The 16,071-nt window shown below is 39.0% G+C and overlaps 1 protein-coding gene across 1 annotated transcript in view; it reads left to right on the top strand.

Moving 5' to 3' along the window:
* Positions 1-16,065, top strand: part of CFTR (CF transmembrane conductance regulator) — a 218,658-nt gene extending 202,593 nt beyond the window's left edge. Inside the window, exons 24-27 of the mRNA XM_027765925.1 lie at positions 270-359; positions 12,563-12,735; positions 13,352-13,457; positions 15,317-16,065. Coding sequence (XP_027621726.1) covers positions 270-359; positions 12,563-12,735; positions 13,352-13,457; positions 15,317-15,517 — 570 coding nt within the window. The 3' untranslated portion in view covers positions 15,518-16,065. The remainder of the gene's footprint in view (positions 1-269; positions 360-12,562; positions 12,736-13,351; positions 13,458-15,316) is intronic.
* The last annotated feature ends 6 nt before the right edge of the window (positions 16,066-16,071 follow it).

Here is a 16,071-nt window from a genome sequence, read left to right as displayed (position 1 = left end):
CCCCCCCCCCAGGGGCATGGCCACACCACAATCCCTTCTTCATTCTCCTCTCGGGATCTTGGGCATGCATACACACGTGCCTGGCATGAAATTAAGCCACTGGTTCCGGGGCTCGACCATGGTCAACTACATGGGAGTTCAGTGACACAGCCATTACGCTAACTGCTAGTCCCAAGACAAACATTTTCTACTTGAAATATTTCACAATAAAATAAGAGAAAAATAAAAAGATGTGTAAGTTATTCATGATTTCTCCTTTATTTTTATAGAAAGTGTTTATCTTTTCTGGAACATTTAGAAAAAATTTGGATCCCTATGAACAATGGAATGATCAAGAAATATGGAAGGTTGCAGAAGAGGTAAGGAAACTAACTAAAATAATTTTGGAAAGGGTGATTAATTACATATATAAGAGTGGTTGTCACAGCTGAGATAATTTTATGCATTCACCTTTGTATGTGTGTGTGTGTGTGTGTGTGTGCGTGTCTGTGTGTGTGTGCGCGTGTGTGTATGTGTGTGTGTGTGTGTGTGTGCATGCGCAACTTTAACATGAAGTACCCTAATGTACCTGGAGCACCCAATTCTTGGGATTAGACCTCTCCCTCTCCTCAGTGGTAAGTTTTCAACCATTAGGCCCTGGCTTAGTCTGTTCAGGTTGGTATAACAAAATACCATAGATTGAGTGGTTGATAAACAATTGTTATTTATTTATCTCAGTTCTGGAGGCTAGGATGTCCAAGATCAAGGTACCAGCAGATCTGGTGCCTGGTGAGGGCCCTCTTCCTAATTCATAGATGATGCCTTTTTGCTATGTCATCACATAGTAGAAAGGGTAAATGAACTCTCTGGGGTCTCTTTTGTAGGTACACTAATAAAATCCTTCCCACTTATGAGAGCTCTGTCCTCATGACCCACTCACCTACCAAAGGTTTTTATCTCTTAATGCTCTCACTTCAGGAGTTAGGATTTCAACCTGAATTTTGAGGCCGTAAACAGTTAGACCATATAATTTTGCCTCTGGTCTCCAAGATTTACGTTCTTCTTACAGCAGAATGTATTCATTCTATCTCAATAGATAGAAAAGTTTTAACTCATTCCAGCATCAACCCTAAAGTTTAAAGTCCAAAATCTCATTTAAATCAGAGAGGGTAAGACTTATGATATAGACTAATTGCTCTCCAGCTATGAACCTATGAAATCAAACATGTTAGATATTTCTAAAATAAATTGGTGGGACAAACAGGTTAGATAGTCCCATTTCAAAAGAAAAAAAAAATAGAAAAGAAAAGAGTGACTGGTCCTAACCAAATCCTAAACCCTAAGTCTTGAGAATAACCTTTGTCTCAGTAATCTGCCTCCCAGGCCCATAGGCCTAGAATCCTTACTTCCTAACATATTTAGGTAGAAGCCCTCTTCTGATGTCTTTGAGAGGCTCACTTCTGCCATGGCTCTGTGCCCAGATCCCATGCTTACAATTACATGCCAATGTTCTAATTGGATTCTAGGGTGGCCCCAACCCTACTGCTCTACTGAGTATTGTCCAATAGGGCTCTTGGCTGTAGTCCTATCCTTGTAGTAGTTTTCTGCCTGGACTCTTGTTCTCTCTGGGTCATCCTTAGAGTTCTAAGTTGGGGCTTTGTAGCACATGCAGCACTGGGATTTTCTGGAGCTGCACTGGGGCAGCAGAGATACATTGGAATGGAGTGCCAGGAGCAGGGCCTGAGATATAGTTCATACAGAACAGCTGGAGCTCCTCTTTTGAAATCTTTCATCCACCTGGACCTTGTACTCTGGGCCTGTGACAGAAGAGGTAATGTTGATGATCTCCCGAGTGATTGGGACCATCCTTCCATTGTCTTGGACTATAAGTCCTGTTTTCTGTTTAGATGTCTCACTGAGCTCCCCACTGCCTTGATGAATAGCTCCTAGCTTCTGTTGAGATGTCTGGTCACTAGAAATATCCTTATCAAATTGGCCACACCCTTTGTGCTCTCTTCTGAGCAGGCTTTCTCAGAAGAGAGCACAAAGATAGATAGGCCGAGAATGTTCTAAATTTTAAATTTCTGCTCCCGTTTAATTCAATTTTATCTTTAAGTCATTTCTCATGTCACATTTTACTATAAGCAGTCAAGAGGAACCAGGCTACTCCTTCATTCAACATGTTGCTTGGGTATCTCCTCAGGCAAATATCCAATTTCATTACTCACAAGTTCTACCTTCCACAAAGCACTAGGACACAAACCCAGTTTAGCCAAATTCTTTATCACTTTATAACAAGAATAGCCTTTTATCCATTGTCTAACAATGTTTCTCATTTCCATTTGAGAACTCTTCAGAATGATCTTTACCATTTACATGTCTACCAACATTCTGTTCAGTCACTTAGATACTCTAATATTGTAGCTTTCTCTACAGCCCTCTTTTTCTCCTTCTGAGCCCTTACTAGAATCTCCTTTAATGGTCATTCACAATAATGTACGATTTTTCGAGCATCCACCTCAAAATTTTGCCAGCCTTAACTCATTACTCAATTCCAAATCTGCTTCCATATTTTAGGTATTTGTTATAGCAGCACCCTATTTCCAGTACCAATTTTCAGTATTAGTCTGTTTGGGCTGCTATAACAAAATGCCATAGACTGGGTGACTTATAAACAATAGGAATTAATTTCTCACAGTTCAGGAGGGTAGAAGTTGAAAATCAAAGTATTGGCAGATTCAGTGTGGTGAAGCCCTGCTTTCTCAAAGAGAAAAAGAAAGAGAAAAAAGAAAAAGGAAGGAAGGAAGGAAGGAAGGGTCTGCAGCTGTGTTTTCACTGCATCCTTACATGGCAGAAACAATGAACTAGCATTGTAGGGTCTCTTTTATAAGGGGGGTACTCCAAGTCACAAGTTGAGAATGGAGAACTCATGACCTAATCACCTTTCAAAAACCCCATCCTCTAAAATCCTGAACTTGAGGGTTAAAATTTTAGCATTTAAATTTGGTAGTATGTACAAATATTCAATCCGTAGCAGATCTCCTAGATGGTGTTAATTTTTCCCTTTCCCCTAACCAATTTGAATCAATGATACACAATTATGAGAGACTGTAGGCACTTCCAATACACTAGATTATCCCTTATATAAGATATAAGGAATCATCTCTTCACACTTTCTTTTTTCTTTCTTCCTTTTTTTTTTTTTTTTTTTGAGAGGTTTCTCACTATAGGGTGCCTGCACTCGCCAGACGGACAGAGACATAGAGACAGAAAGCGAGAAATCACCCCCCAGGGGCAATGGTCACACCGCAATCCCTTCTCCATTCTCCTCTTGGGATCTTGGGCATGCACGCACACGCGCCCGGCGCGAGTTCTAAGCCACCGGGTCCGGGACGAGAACCACGGTCGACTACGTGGGAGTCCAGCGACATAGCCATTATGCTAACTGCTGGTTCCCTCTTCGCACTTTCTCATCTATTCCCTATCTGGGTTCAGAAGCTCTTCCAGAACAAGGAGGAAGCTTTAGTTTGACATGATATACTCCCCTTGGTTTAGTACAGAAGGATGATGTTCATTCTATAGCCCTTGCAGTTGAGTAATATCTGGAAGTCACCAGGAGTCATCTGTCTTTCGGGGTTGTGGCTATGAATACTGCCAGGCCAAATGCCATATGAGATAGATGAGGCATACACCATCCTTTGAATGGGACACCCTATGGAAAACATATGGATTAAAATGGAATCAAAATTTCTAAGTAATACCTGCTTACCTAACAGGTGGTTTATTATAATTAAAGGCATTATAGAGAAAAATTGGGGGTCAGGGGAGCACAGCTATAATGAAAATCTTGGTTTCCTTAACAAAATATCCTAGATGTAAACTGATAATTTTTGGAATGTAGGTATTATGGTAAGGAAAAATGGAACATAAAAAATTTTATTTCATTAAACTTGAAATTTAAGTCCAAAGCTCTGGATGGTGACAAAATAGAAGCATGGGGCCTGAGAATGTTGAGATTTAAAGATCTTTTTAGAGAGTGACTTTATTCCATGATATCTTGCATATTTTGTCCTCGTAGCCCAATTTCTGTTTATCCCAAATGTTCTTCTCTTTTCTGCTTCCCTTTAGAGTGGACCTTGTCAGGAGCTTTGAAATACTTGTGAGTGTTAAACACTTACCCACTGAGTGCCTAACCTTAACCTGCCCCTAATAAAATGTACTTAGATTAACCATTTTCATTATCAAAGTTTCCTTATTACCCAAGAAATGCAGGAGTTTTAAAGAAAACATTAACTAAATTGCAAGTGACACATTTTAAGATCTTTGATGTGACTTCAGAGAAGGAACTATAAGAACACAATGTGATGGGAGGAAAACTTGAGAAGGAAGACATTAGACTTTATAAAATCTGCAACTATTGCCAGATCACAATAAAATTTACAGGAAAGCAGGACCATAAAAATAATCTAGAGCGTTAGAACATGTGGCTATGATTTTTAACTACCAATGTAGTACATATATTTTATCTGTTTAGATTTTTATTTGACCAATTCATATTTAGGCATATATTTTGACCAATCTCTTTTTTTGATAGTTCGCTGTTCATAAACAGAGAATTTGATGCAGTCCTAACTTTAATGACATGAGCACTCTGAGTTGTAGTGCCGTTTTGTTGAGTGGTAATGTGCTTTGTTATCTTAGTAATAAGCGTTTGTCGAGGAGACCCTAAAATAACATATAAGCAAACAAACAAGCAATAGCCTGTAGAAGCAGAAAACATTTCAGTTTAAAGGTTACAAGGCCTAGGCTTTAGTCCTATATGGTTGATTACAGAATTTATCCAAACAGGAGACTTTGGGATGTCTCTACTCTAAATTGAACAGGACATTGAACAGGTGTAAATCAGGACTGCTCAGGCGAATCTCTGATAAATGTCATTTCACTTGGTCCTCTCTGTGACCTTGCTATACATTGTATTCCTGCAAAAAATGAACTGAGTAATAACAGCTAGTCCAATACCTGAACCTTGTCTTATTAACAGCACCTCCTACATAAACCCCCACTATCTCAAATGAAAATAAAACCACAAAGGATTACAATGGCAGGTTAAGAAAAGCTTTACTCACAGTTTGGAGTGAGTTCGTTCCAACATGGAACCTTATCCTTGTTGATATGGACTAGGTTCTGTGAAGCCATGAGGACTGTTCCTGGTTACTAGCTCAAAGGCGTAGAACCAAAACTGACCCAAACAGCCTCCTTTCCCTTTAGGCCCTTGGCTCACACTTTTGTTTTGGCTCTTTGTGCCTTATCATTCTATGGAGAAATTCAAAGCAAGTAGAGGGAAGGAAAAGTTTCTAAGATGTAGACCTTAGGTTGTCTGATTTCTGATTTCCCCATTCCAAGGCTCAGCTTCTTTTTTTTTTTTTGGAGAGGTTTTTCGCTATAGGGCTCGTGTGCTCGCCAGACTGAGAGAGACATAGAGACAGAAAGCGAGAAATCACCCCCCGGGGGGGGGATGGTCACGCAGCAGACCCTTCTCCCCCATTCTCCTCTCAGGATCTTGGGCATGCACGCACACGCGCCCGGCGTGAGTTTTAAGCCACCGGGTCCGGGACACGAACCGTGGTCGACTATGTGGGAGTCCAGCGACATAGCCATTACGCTAACTGCTGGTTCCCGCAAGTCTCAGCTTCTTTTTAGGAGCAGTACCAAATTAATTTTACCAGCTGCATAGACCAAAGAGTATTTTACTAGAGACTGAATCCCAAGGGGAAAATAAAAAATAGCCCCCTGGTATTGTGGCCCAATAAACTGATAGAGTTGTAATTTTTTAGTTGTATACATAAAATGGGCCCAGCCCAGTACCTGCCAAGTAACAGGTGTTAACTAAAAGTTATGGTAATTTTATTTCTATTTGATCATTATTTGGCCATCTTTTAAATGTTGTTTGACAGATTCTAATTCTTATTTCATGTTGCTTATTCTACCTGGGAAATTTCACACATTCTCTTGGCTTTATTTAATGCTTCTAGGTTACTGACTCTCAAATCTGCTAATTCCCAGAGCCCCCTAACTGTTCATTTTAGAATGAAAATTTTTGTTTGTTTTGGGTAATTGCTTCTTTGATTACTTACAGAATAGTTTCCATCTTTACACATCGGTAGGTAAGTTATTTAGAGAGCAAGCTAAATAGCAGAAATAGTGGCCTTTTAAGTTAAAAATTTGCCCTGGAAACCTGCAGAGTAGCTAAAGGAATATCAGAAAGAGCTGATAATGGCTATTTTTATAACTACCCACTAATGGACTATTCAGTGAAACCACAGTTTACCTTTCTGATTTTTTTTCACATTTCTTTATCACAAGTGCAAACTATTTCTCAATAATAGCATTACAGTGTACAACAATAGCAAAAGTCAATATTTTTAATAAAATGCCTGCCCCTTTAAACTGTTAGACATTTTTAGCTTGTGATGTCATAAAATTGAATTTCTTCTTTCTTTTTTTTTGAGGGGGAGAGGATTTTACTATAGAGCACGTGTGCTCACTACAAAGCCAGAGAGAGACAGAGAGATAGAAAGTGAGAAATCACCCACCTCTTAGGATCTTAGACACGCATGCACATGCGCCCGGTGTGAGTTTAAGCCACTGGGTCTGTGACTCAAACTGCGGTCGACTACATGGGAGTTCAGTGACATAGCCATTATGCTAACTGCTGGTCCCCTGAATTTCTTCTTTCTTAATAGAAGTTTGGGAAGTATATATGATTTATTAGCTAAATAACATAAAACTGGCAAATTCTTTCTTTATTTTAATTTGACCAGAGAAGGACAAAGTGAGAGAAAGAGAGAGGGGAGGGAAAGTGAGAAAGCAAGCCACTAGGTCCAGGACTCGAACCATGGCTGGCCATGTGGGAGTCCAGTGCCCTTAATCACCAGGCCACCTGCCAGCCCCAAAACTTGCAAATTCTTTTGTTCTGAAGTTCGTAATATCAACAAATTGTTAATGCATTGTTTACTTACTTGAAATGTTAGCTTGGAATGAAAATTAGAAAATAATTAGATTCTAGTAATTTTTAAATTGACTTTAGCTTAGACAGAACTAAGCTAAAGTTTGCATTTATTTTTAATTTATTGAGAAGTGTTTCATTGTGGTATTAAGGTTATAATGGGAATGTGTGCACGCGTGTGTGTGCGTGCCCATGTGTGTGCATTTAAAAGATTCTGCTGCTGAAGATCATTACATTAGACATTCTATATAGAAATTTTCTTTTTTTTCTTTTTTGAGAGGTTTTTGCTATAGGGCGCGTGTGCTCGCCAGACAGACAGAGAGAGACATAGAGACAGAAAGCGAGAAATCACCCCCCAGGGGGATGGCCAGGCCGCAATCCCTTCTCCTCCATTCTCCTCTCGGGATCTTGGGCACGCATGCACATGCGCCCGGTGTGAGTTTTAAGCCACTGGGTCCAGGATGCAAACCGTGGTCAACTACATGGGAGTCCAGCGACATAGCCATTACACAAACTGCTGGTTCCCCATTTATGTATTTTTTCATAGCCTTTATGTCTTTAAACAGTACTTTCCCACTTATTATTCCCTCCCCTCATCTGTACCACGAATTTCATCAAGGCAGGGTCTAGTGTTACTCATTTCTGAATCCCCAGATGTGTCAAAATACCAAGAATTTAATAAACTCCCCTTAAGAATTTAAGAAATGCATGACTAATAAAGAGTTATTTACATCCTAATGATGAGTAGGTAATTTTAAGTCATTATTATTAGCATATATAGTTGGTAACAGTAACAGTAGTTTTCCAAAGAATTGTTGGTTTATTTCCTTCTAATTTTTTCCCCTAAAGCCTATAACAATGTCTGGCAGAAAATAGGTACTTAATACATTTGTTAATGTTAACTGACTTTAAAATTTAAAGCTCTATGAACTTCTGTTGACCTTTTTCTAGTGAATTCTTTACTAGTGAATAAAGCATTCTTCATAGTGAATGAAACAGTGATATAGGATGTTGCAAAACATCCCCAGATTGGTCAGTTTTGCTACCATTCATTTAAAAGATTCTGTGCTCTAAATACTGGCAGTGATACATACTTAAGTATTTAATTATTTACTTATAGTAAAGAGTTTCATCTGGGGAAAAAATGCATTGCTCAGCACTTCACCACAGGAAAGTGCCAAATATAACATAGTAAGGTAGCTTTCCCAGTGAGGCCTTAGGAATTAGGACTGGTTTGAATCCAGAGGGCAAGTACCGTATTAATACCCAAATCTCCTTCCTGTTACCATCGGTATGACTTAATAGTATTGCAATACTTCCTGCAAACTTACTTCCCAAGGCAACCCAAAAAGGGAAAAATCTTATAAACTTTATTGTCATAGTAGGGTAGTGTTTCAGTAACTTATCCCTTGTCCTTGGGATTTCCTAGGCTCCAGCAATATTGTTAGCAGTTGCCATATTCTATGGCAGCCTATTTTTACAAATTATCTCAGTTAATCCTCATAACAATGTGAAATCAATGCAGTTTCTTTATTTTTTACATGCGAAGTATTGTGTTGTTGGAAAAGTTATGATGCATTTTTGTGTAGAAAAACACGTCACAACTTGGCTGACAACCCAGTAAATGAAACTTGAAGTTACACACCTGACATCACCACCAAATGAGCAGAGGAATGCAGATTCAAAGTCCCTTCTGTTTGACTTCAGAGATCTAATCTTTAATCAGTACTTTTCTTTTTTTTTTTTTTTTTTTTTTTTTTTGAGAGGTTTTTGCTATAGGGTGCGTACGCTCGCCAGAAAGACAGAGAGAGACAGAGACAGAAAGCAAGAAATCACTCCCCCAGGGGGGGATGGCCACGCCGCAATCCCTTCTCTATTCTTTCGGGATCTTGGGCATGCACACACATGCGCCTAGCGTGAGTTTAAGCTACTGAGTCCAGGACTTGAACCACAGTTGACTACATGGGAGTCCAGCGACATAGCCATTACGCCAACTGCTGGTCCCATCAGTACTTATTGGTTAATTTGACAAAAAGAAATCTCAGGATAGCACTGATTGATCTAAGGTAAAATGCTGACATCTTTCTTAGTGTTAGGGAAATTGTAATTTTGTTTCTGATAGAAGATTTTAGAGTATTAAAGACTCACAGGCAAAGTGACATTTCTTAGATCAGACTGTATAACTGCAGAGCTAAGACTACACTCATTCATTCATCCTTAAGTTTTGATTCATTTGTTATTCATCAGAACTCTGTTTTATTTGATCACTAGTACCTTAGGAGCTCAGGACATATTTGGCAAATGAGTAAATTAATTAATCGGTTGAGGCTGACAATGCACCCAGTGGAAAAACACATCTTTATACTCAAGAAGCTGACCACATAGCAGGGGAAAACTTGTACAAACACTATCATGACTATGTGGCTGACTGCCCTAAGGGATGATTCTGGATGTTCAGAAAGGGATGACTCCAGGTTGAGCAATGGCACTAAGCTGAGAATGTCTGTAGGGAACTGCAAGCTGATTGGTGCGGCTGGCAGTAAGAGTGAAGGGAGCTCAATTTGGGGTACCTTATATGCACAAGAGAGGGTTCAGATTATATTCTAGAAAGAGAATATATAACATATAATGTGTATATAACATAGATATATATCATGCATATATTTAACACACACATGTGTATATATTTTTCCTTCTTTGTTAAACTTGCCTGGGTTAAGAGATGTTCAGGTAGCTAGTAAGACATTTCTGAATGTTTCTGGAAGAGATTAACATTGGAATCAGTAGACTAATTTATGAGTGAAGGAAATTGCTCTCATAGGTGTCATCCATCCAATGGGCCCAAACTGAATGGAAAGATGGAGGAAGGGTGAGCCAGCTCTGTCTAGTGGAGCTGGGACATTCATTTGTGGTCAAATCTCCTTTTAAAATGTTCCCTGGACTGTTTGTATGGCGAACTGATAATTCAAGCAATTGGGATTTGCAAGATGATGTTTAAGAAATGATGATGGTTTGGACTATGGTCACTGAAATAGGATTGGCAAGAAAAAGAAAGATACAAGAAATATTTTTGAAGAGGTCCAGAGCTAAAGATTTGAGAATGATTAGCTTATAGGTGGCTGTCGATACCCTGAAAATGCTGTAGAGATTTCAGAGGAGTGTTTGGAAAATTGAGGGTGAGGAAGTTCAGGAAACAAGAATGGGGAGTTGCCCACATGTGATATTAAGAAGAAATGGTCATAGAAAGTGTCCTTACTTATAAACCAAGGAATAGATGTTAAATAAGGAAAAATGCTGTGGCTTGTGGCAGTGGAGACAAGATGTGACCACCAATCTTTTGAGATTTCTAGATGACAAAATGGGTGAATGTTGAATGATAGCTCAAGGGGAAACTGGAGGCTCACACGGGTTTTGTTTTGTTTTAATAAATGATAAACCAGCCCATGGCCGAGTGTTTAAGGTAGTTGAATCCCACATGGCTTACCTGCAGTTTGAGTCCCAAACCCTGTGGCTTGAGAAACACTCCAGGCATATGGAGAAAAACAGGATTTCAGCTTGAACATCCCCTGTGAGGGCTCGCTCTCTCTCTGTCTCTCTCTCTAGGCAAGCACACTTTGTGTCTGGCAAATTTTTTAAAAAGAAGGGAGAGACTGTGGCAAGTTCAGAGGCTGAAACAATAAAAATCACAAAGTTTGTGACAGAAAGACATAGGTCCTCTAACTCCTGTGCAAAGTTCGTTATTCACATTATCAGCTTCTAGTATCCCAAAGTAGTTTTATATATTTTTAAAAGAATTATTTCTTTTCATTTTACTTATTTATTATTATTCTTCAATTTGATGGGAGAGAGAGAGAGCAAGAGAGAGAGAGAGAACGCAAGCCCCCAGGTCTGAGACTCAAACTGTGGTCAGCCATGTGGGAATCTAGTGCCGTAACCACCACACCAGCATGGACCCAGTAGTTTTATATTTAAGTCTTCGGGGATACATCAGAGCAGCTCTGACTGCCTAATTAATGTGTTTACGTTTCTTACCATATCAGAAGTCCTTTTTAAGCTTCAATGAGTTCTCACAAAGTGAGATTGCTTTAGTAAGAAAACACTCAAGGAAAGGAGTATTGTCTGCAGTATACATAATGGACACACAGTTAATTTTTGTTGAACAAACAGTAGTGGGGGCCATTTCTGAATTCATCTCTGAAATAATGGAATTCTATCTTAAGACCATTATCTCATCCTGCCCATATTAGAATTGAGTGATAGCCCATCTTACCTCCCCATACTAAATTCAGATTCCTCAGGGCAGGAGACATCACCTATATATTTCTCTAGCCCTCATACATTCAGTAGTACTGGGTAAAGAATAAACATGTAGAGTGCATTTATGTGAATAAATGGTAAGAGTAAAATGTCAAATTTTTTTGTCTTATTTTGATAGAATGGGTTTCTATGTCTTGTTTTAACTTTTAAACTTCTCTCTTTTTTATACTACCCAGTCTAAAAAAAAAAAAGTTATTGACCCTAACACAACCCTCATATTTTACTCAAGTATCTATGAACGTTTAAATCTCCTAGCCATATTCTTTTAACTCCAAGTCTTCGGGTTTTTTTACTTCACAATGTTATCAATTTCTTACAGTCAGTTTTCAGGAATTTGAAGAATTGAGTAGCGAGTTCCCACATGTAAATTTTTTTAGGATTTTTGCCATGAGGTATGTGCATTCACTGGAGAGAGAGACAGAGAGAGGGAAAGTGAGAAATCATCCTCCAAAGGAGATAGCTACAGTGTAATCTCTACTCCTCCATTCTCCTTTAGGATTTTGGATATATACACACATGTGTCGAGCATGATTATCAAGCCACTCAGTCTTGGACTCGAACTGTGGTTGACCATGTGAAAGTCCAGCACCTTAACCACTAAGCCATCTGCTGGTCCCCAACATGTAATTTTTAAAAACTTCCCACTTGATTCTTTTCTATCTTCCACACTCTATGAAAGGGTAGAGAACTGTAAGGTGGCATAAAATAAGTCACATCCTGTCACCTATCCTGCATGCTACTATCTCTTCTGTACTAAATACCTAGGATGTCATAATAGAGTGAATAACTGCATTCCACACATATTAGCTTTTCCAGCATGTATTCAACTGTGTCGTAATTATGGATGTCTTTATAAACCCTGAGCCTTGCAAGAGCTCTATACTATTTATCATTTCCGCAGTGTGTATTGAGATATCCGGCATATGATAGGCACTCATTGAAAGTTTCCTGAGTGAATCAAGTGCTGAAACAATTCATAGACTGATCCTTTAGAGCTGCCAAGATTATAAATAGGCTTTTGCTCGGTCAAACTCAAATACTTGGAGCCAAGGGTGGGAGTTGATAGAAGACTGGGAGTTGCTTTCAAAACTCCTCTGTGTTTACTTTCAGATTTTCAACCTCCTGTGTGTTTTTTTGTTTTTTCTTTTTTTTTAATTTAAATGTATTTATTTACATTCATTTACTATACCTCCGGAGTGTTTTTAAACTTGTGGTATGTGAATTACCCTAAGCACAATGTTTTCTCTCTCTTTTCTGCAGGTTGGACTCAGATCTGTGATAGAACAGTTTCCTGGGAAGCTTGATTTTGTCCTTGTGGATGGGGGTTGTGTCCTAAGCCATGGCCACAAGCAGTTGATATGTTTGGCCAGATCTGTTCTCAGTAAGGCAAAGATCTTACTGCTTGATGAACCTAGTGCTCATTTGGATCCAATGTGAGTTTCAGAAATCCTGTTACTTAACAGCACAGTGAGAACAGGAGCATCGAGACCTACTTCATATTGACACAGATTCCCATTAGGCTGTCGCTCTGCAAGTTAGAGTCTCCCTCGCCCAAACATGAAGTCTTTTAAAGCCAATAGAAAAGTCACTTTGACATGAGCACAACTACTTATTTCCTTGTATAGGAGCCATGTATTCTTGTCCAAACGTAGTTTGGAATTTCATAGAAACTTCCCCCTTGTCACACATGATTAACTATTTAGTTACATAGATACAGTCTGATCCTTACGATTTCCTTTATATCCCATTTTTCCCATAAACATATTTATAGCACAAAGTAAACAACTACTAGTCATTTTACATAATGAAAAATGCATTTATGTCTAAAATTTTCTTCAAAATATATGTCATATTTGTTTATGGTTACCTAGAATCTATCCCATGACTGAAGGGCTGATTGTGGCTAACTCTATATCAGCATTATGTTAAAAGTAGTCAAAGATGGAATTTAAAGAACAAAATTGATAGAACAATAAGCATGTCTTCAAGAATAAACACAAATTACCCATATATGTGAGGTTATATGTGATTATTTTCTTTCTTTTGTAGAACATACCAAATCATTCGAAGAGCTCTAAAGCAAGCCTTTGCTGATTGCACCGTAATTCTCTGTGAACACAGGATAGAAGCAATGTTGGAATGTCAACGATTCTTGGTGAGTCTTTCTAATTTTCTTAAGATCTTATTTTCCTTGCAATTCTTGATGACAATCTCATACATGATAGTTCCTGCAAATTGCTGCAATGTACAAGTTCTTCTTTAAAATGTGTCATATAGCCACTCAGCTTTACTCAGAATAGCTGCATGTGTTCTTCACTTTGATCTGAGCAATCAAGTAAAGTGATGCAATAAGGTAAGGATGAAATTCAGTAACTTTAAAATAGCAGCATATTACTAAGTTACAATAATAAACTGGATATCTGTTCTTTTTCAGTCCTTTATCTGGGGAACAAGTGAAAAAATAATATTTAAAAAGAAGTCTTCCTGGCTCTTTCAATAACCAAATGTCCCTTAGTTGGAGTCCAGGACAGGCCTGATAGTGTTATAATCTGATTTGTGGTTTTAATGTGCTCGTTGAAAGGCTCATTTCATTTTTTTTTAAGTCATTTTCTTTTTTGGTGGGGGGTGGAGGAGAGGTTTTTGCTATAGGGTGCGTGCACTCGTTGGAAAGACAGAGAGAGACAGAAAGCAAGAAATTACCCTCCAGGGGGGATGGCCACGCCACAATCCCTTCTCCTCCAGTCTCCTACTGGGATCTTGGGCATGCACGCACACTTGCCTGGCGTGAATGTAAGCCACTGGGTCTGGGACTCAAACCGTGGTTGACTACATGGGAGTCCAGCAACGCAGCCACTATGCCATCTGCTGGTCTCCCCCCTCTTTAAAGTCATTTTTGGAGCTCAGGTTAGTGCCTCTCTCAACCACCTTCTTAGTATGCTTTCAAAATTGTCACAGATTCTTGGAACCAGCAGTTAGCATAATGGCTATGTCACTAGACTCTCACGTAGTCGACAGCGGTTCACGTCCTGGACCCGGTGGCTTAAAACTCACGCCGGGCACATGTGCGTGCGTGCCCAAGATCCCGAGAGGAGAATGGAGGAGAAGGGATTGCGCGTGACCATCCCCCCAGGGGGAGATTTCTCGCTTTCTGTCTCTCTGTCTCTCTCTGTCTGTCTGGCGAGTGCACACGCCCTATAGCGAAAACCTCTCTCAAAAAAAAAAAAATATATAGTCACAGATTCTTTAAGTGATGTTTACAAATTCCCTCTGGTTTAGTCACAAGGAAGTTCTGAGAATGATGTATTTTGTAACTTCTGCTAAGGCTTTTGAGCCTCCTGGAAGTAAATACTTTCCTACCTACCCTGGGATTGTTATGAGTATGATAATTGCTAATTTGAAGTGACAAATTAGGAAGCTGATTCACCACCTCTTGCCTACTCATGGACAAGTTCAGAAAGTTGGGTAAAGCCCTCTATCTTCCAGCCCAGAGGATTGCTCTACCTTAATGTGCAGAGTAGGAATGTTAAACTCAGTTAAATCCTGACCAAGGTGCAGTTGTTAGCTTTAGAATCTGCTGCTGAAGAGATTCAGATCTTCATGGTGCTGTGGACTTAACACTCATTTGTAATATGTAAGGGATCCAAATGAATAATTATTTTCAAAGCACCCTTAATTTTCTCTAAAGTGATCTGAGTGTGTTGCCTGGTACTATACTACTTAAAAACAAAACAAAACAAACAAACAAACCAAAACCAAAACCAAAACCAAAACCAAAACAAAGCAACTCTCCCAGCTGCTAAGCAGAAAATTACATCAAATTTGACAAGTAGTAGAACCTCTGTAAGCAAGAAAACACAACTGTTAAATGAGATATACCCGATTTTTCGAAATGCAACCATCTGAACGTTGTGTTTTCTTTGGGCTTTGATTTTTCTTTGAGTCTTTGCTATTTCAGCCTCAGCTCTGGTGTGACCTACCTTCTGTCTCAGATCTCACTAACAGCCACTTCCCTAGGTCATCGAAGAGAACAAAGTGCGTCAGTATGAGTCCATCCAGAAACTGCTGAACGAGAAGAGCCTTTTCCGGCAGGCCATCAGCTACTCGGACAGGGTCAAGCTCTTCCCCCATCGCAACTCAAGCAAGCACAGGTCTCGATCTCAGATTACTGCTCTGAAGGAAGAGACAGAAGAAGAGGTGCAAGAAACAAGGCTTTAGTGAGCAGTGTAAATGTTGCCATGGGACATTTGCTCACGGAGTTGAAGGACACAGTTGCCTCTGCTTTAGAAAACAAGAAAGAATAATGTTTTTTGGTTTTGTTATTTTTTTTTAAAGAAATATTTTGGTAAGAGAAATTGAGAATGTCTATTGGGTCTGGAGAAATGGCTTTCTGGCAATGGTTAAATTGTGTGAAAGGTACTTCAAATCCTTGAAGATTTACCACTTGTATTTTGCAAGCCAGATTTTTCCTGGCCCTTTGGTAGTTGTAAGAAAGGCAGCTACAAACATCAACCGATTTAGTTGTTCAGCTTTTTATTTAGTAAAATGTGTTGATTTGTATTATTGGATAAGAACTGAAATCATACTACTTAAAGATATGATTAAATAATGATAGCTGGAAACATTAGCAATTTATATAAGTTAATATCCCTCTTTTCCTCCTCTCTCCAAGATATTTTGTCTGCAAAGTATTCTGTCTCATTTTCAAGCAAATATTAGAATCTGTAGGAATCAAAAAACAGCCCATTAAAATATGCCCCATCTAATAACAA

The sequence above is a fragment of the Tupaia chinensis genome, unplaced genomic scaffold (genome assembly GCF_000334495.1).
Source record: "Tupaia chinensis unplaced genomic scaffold, TupChi_1.0 Scaffold139935_1, whole genome shotgun sequence".
Classification (NCBI taxonomy): Eukaryota; Metazoa; Chordata; class Mammalia; order Scandentia; family Tupaiidae; genus Tupaia; species Tupaia belangeri.
This window is presented reverse-complemented; position numbering and strand designations above follow the sequence as displayed.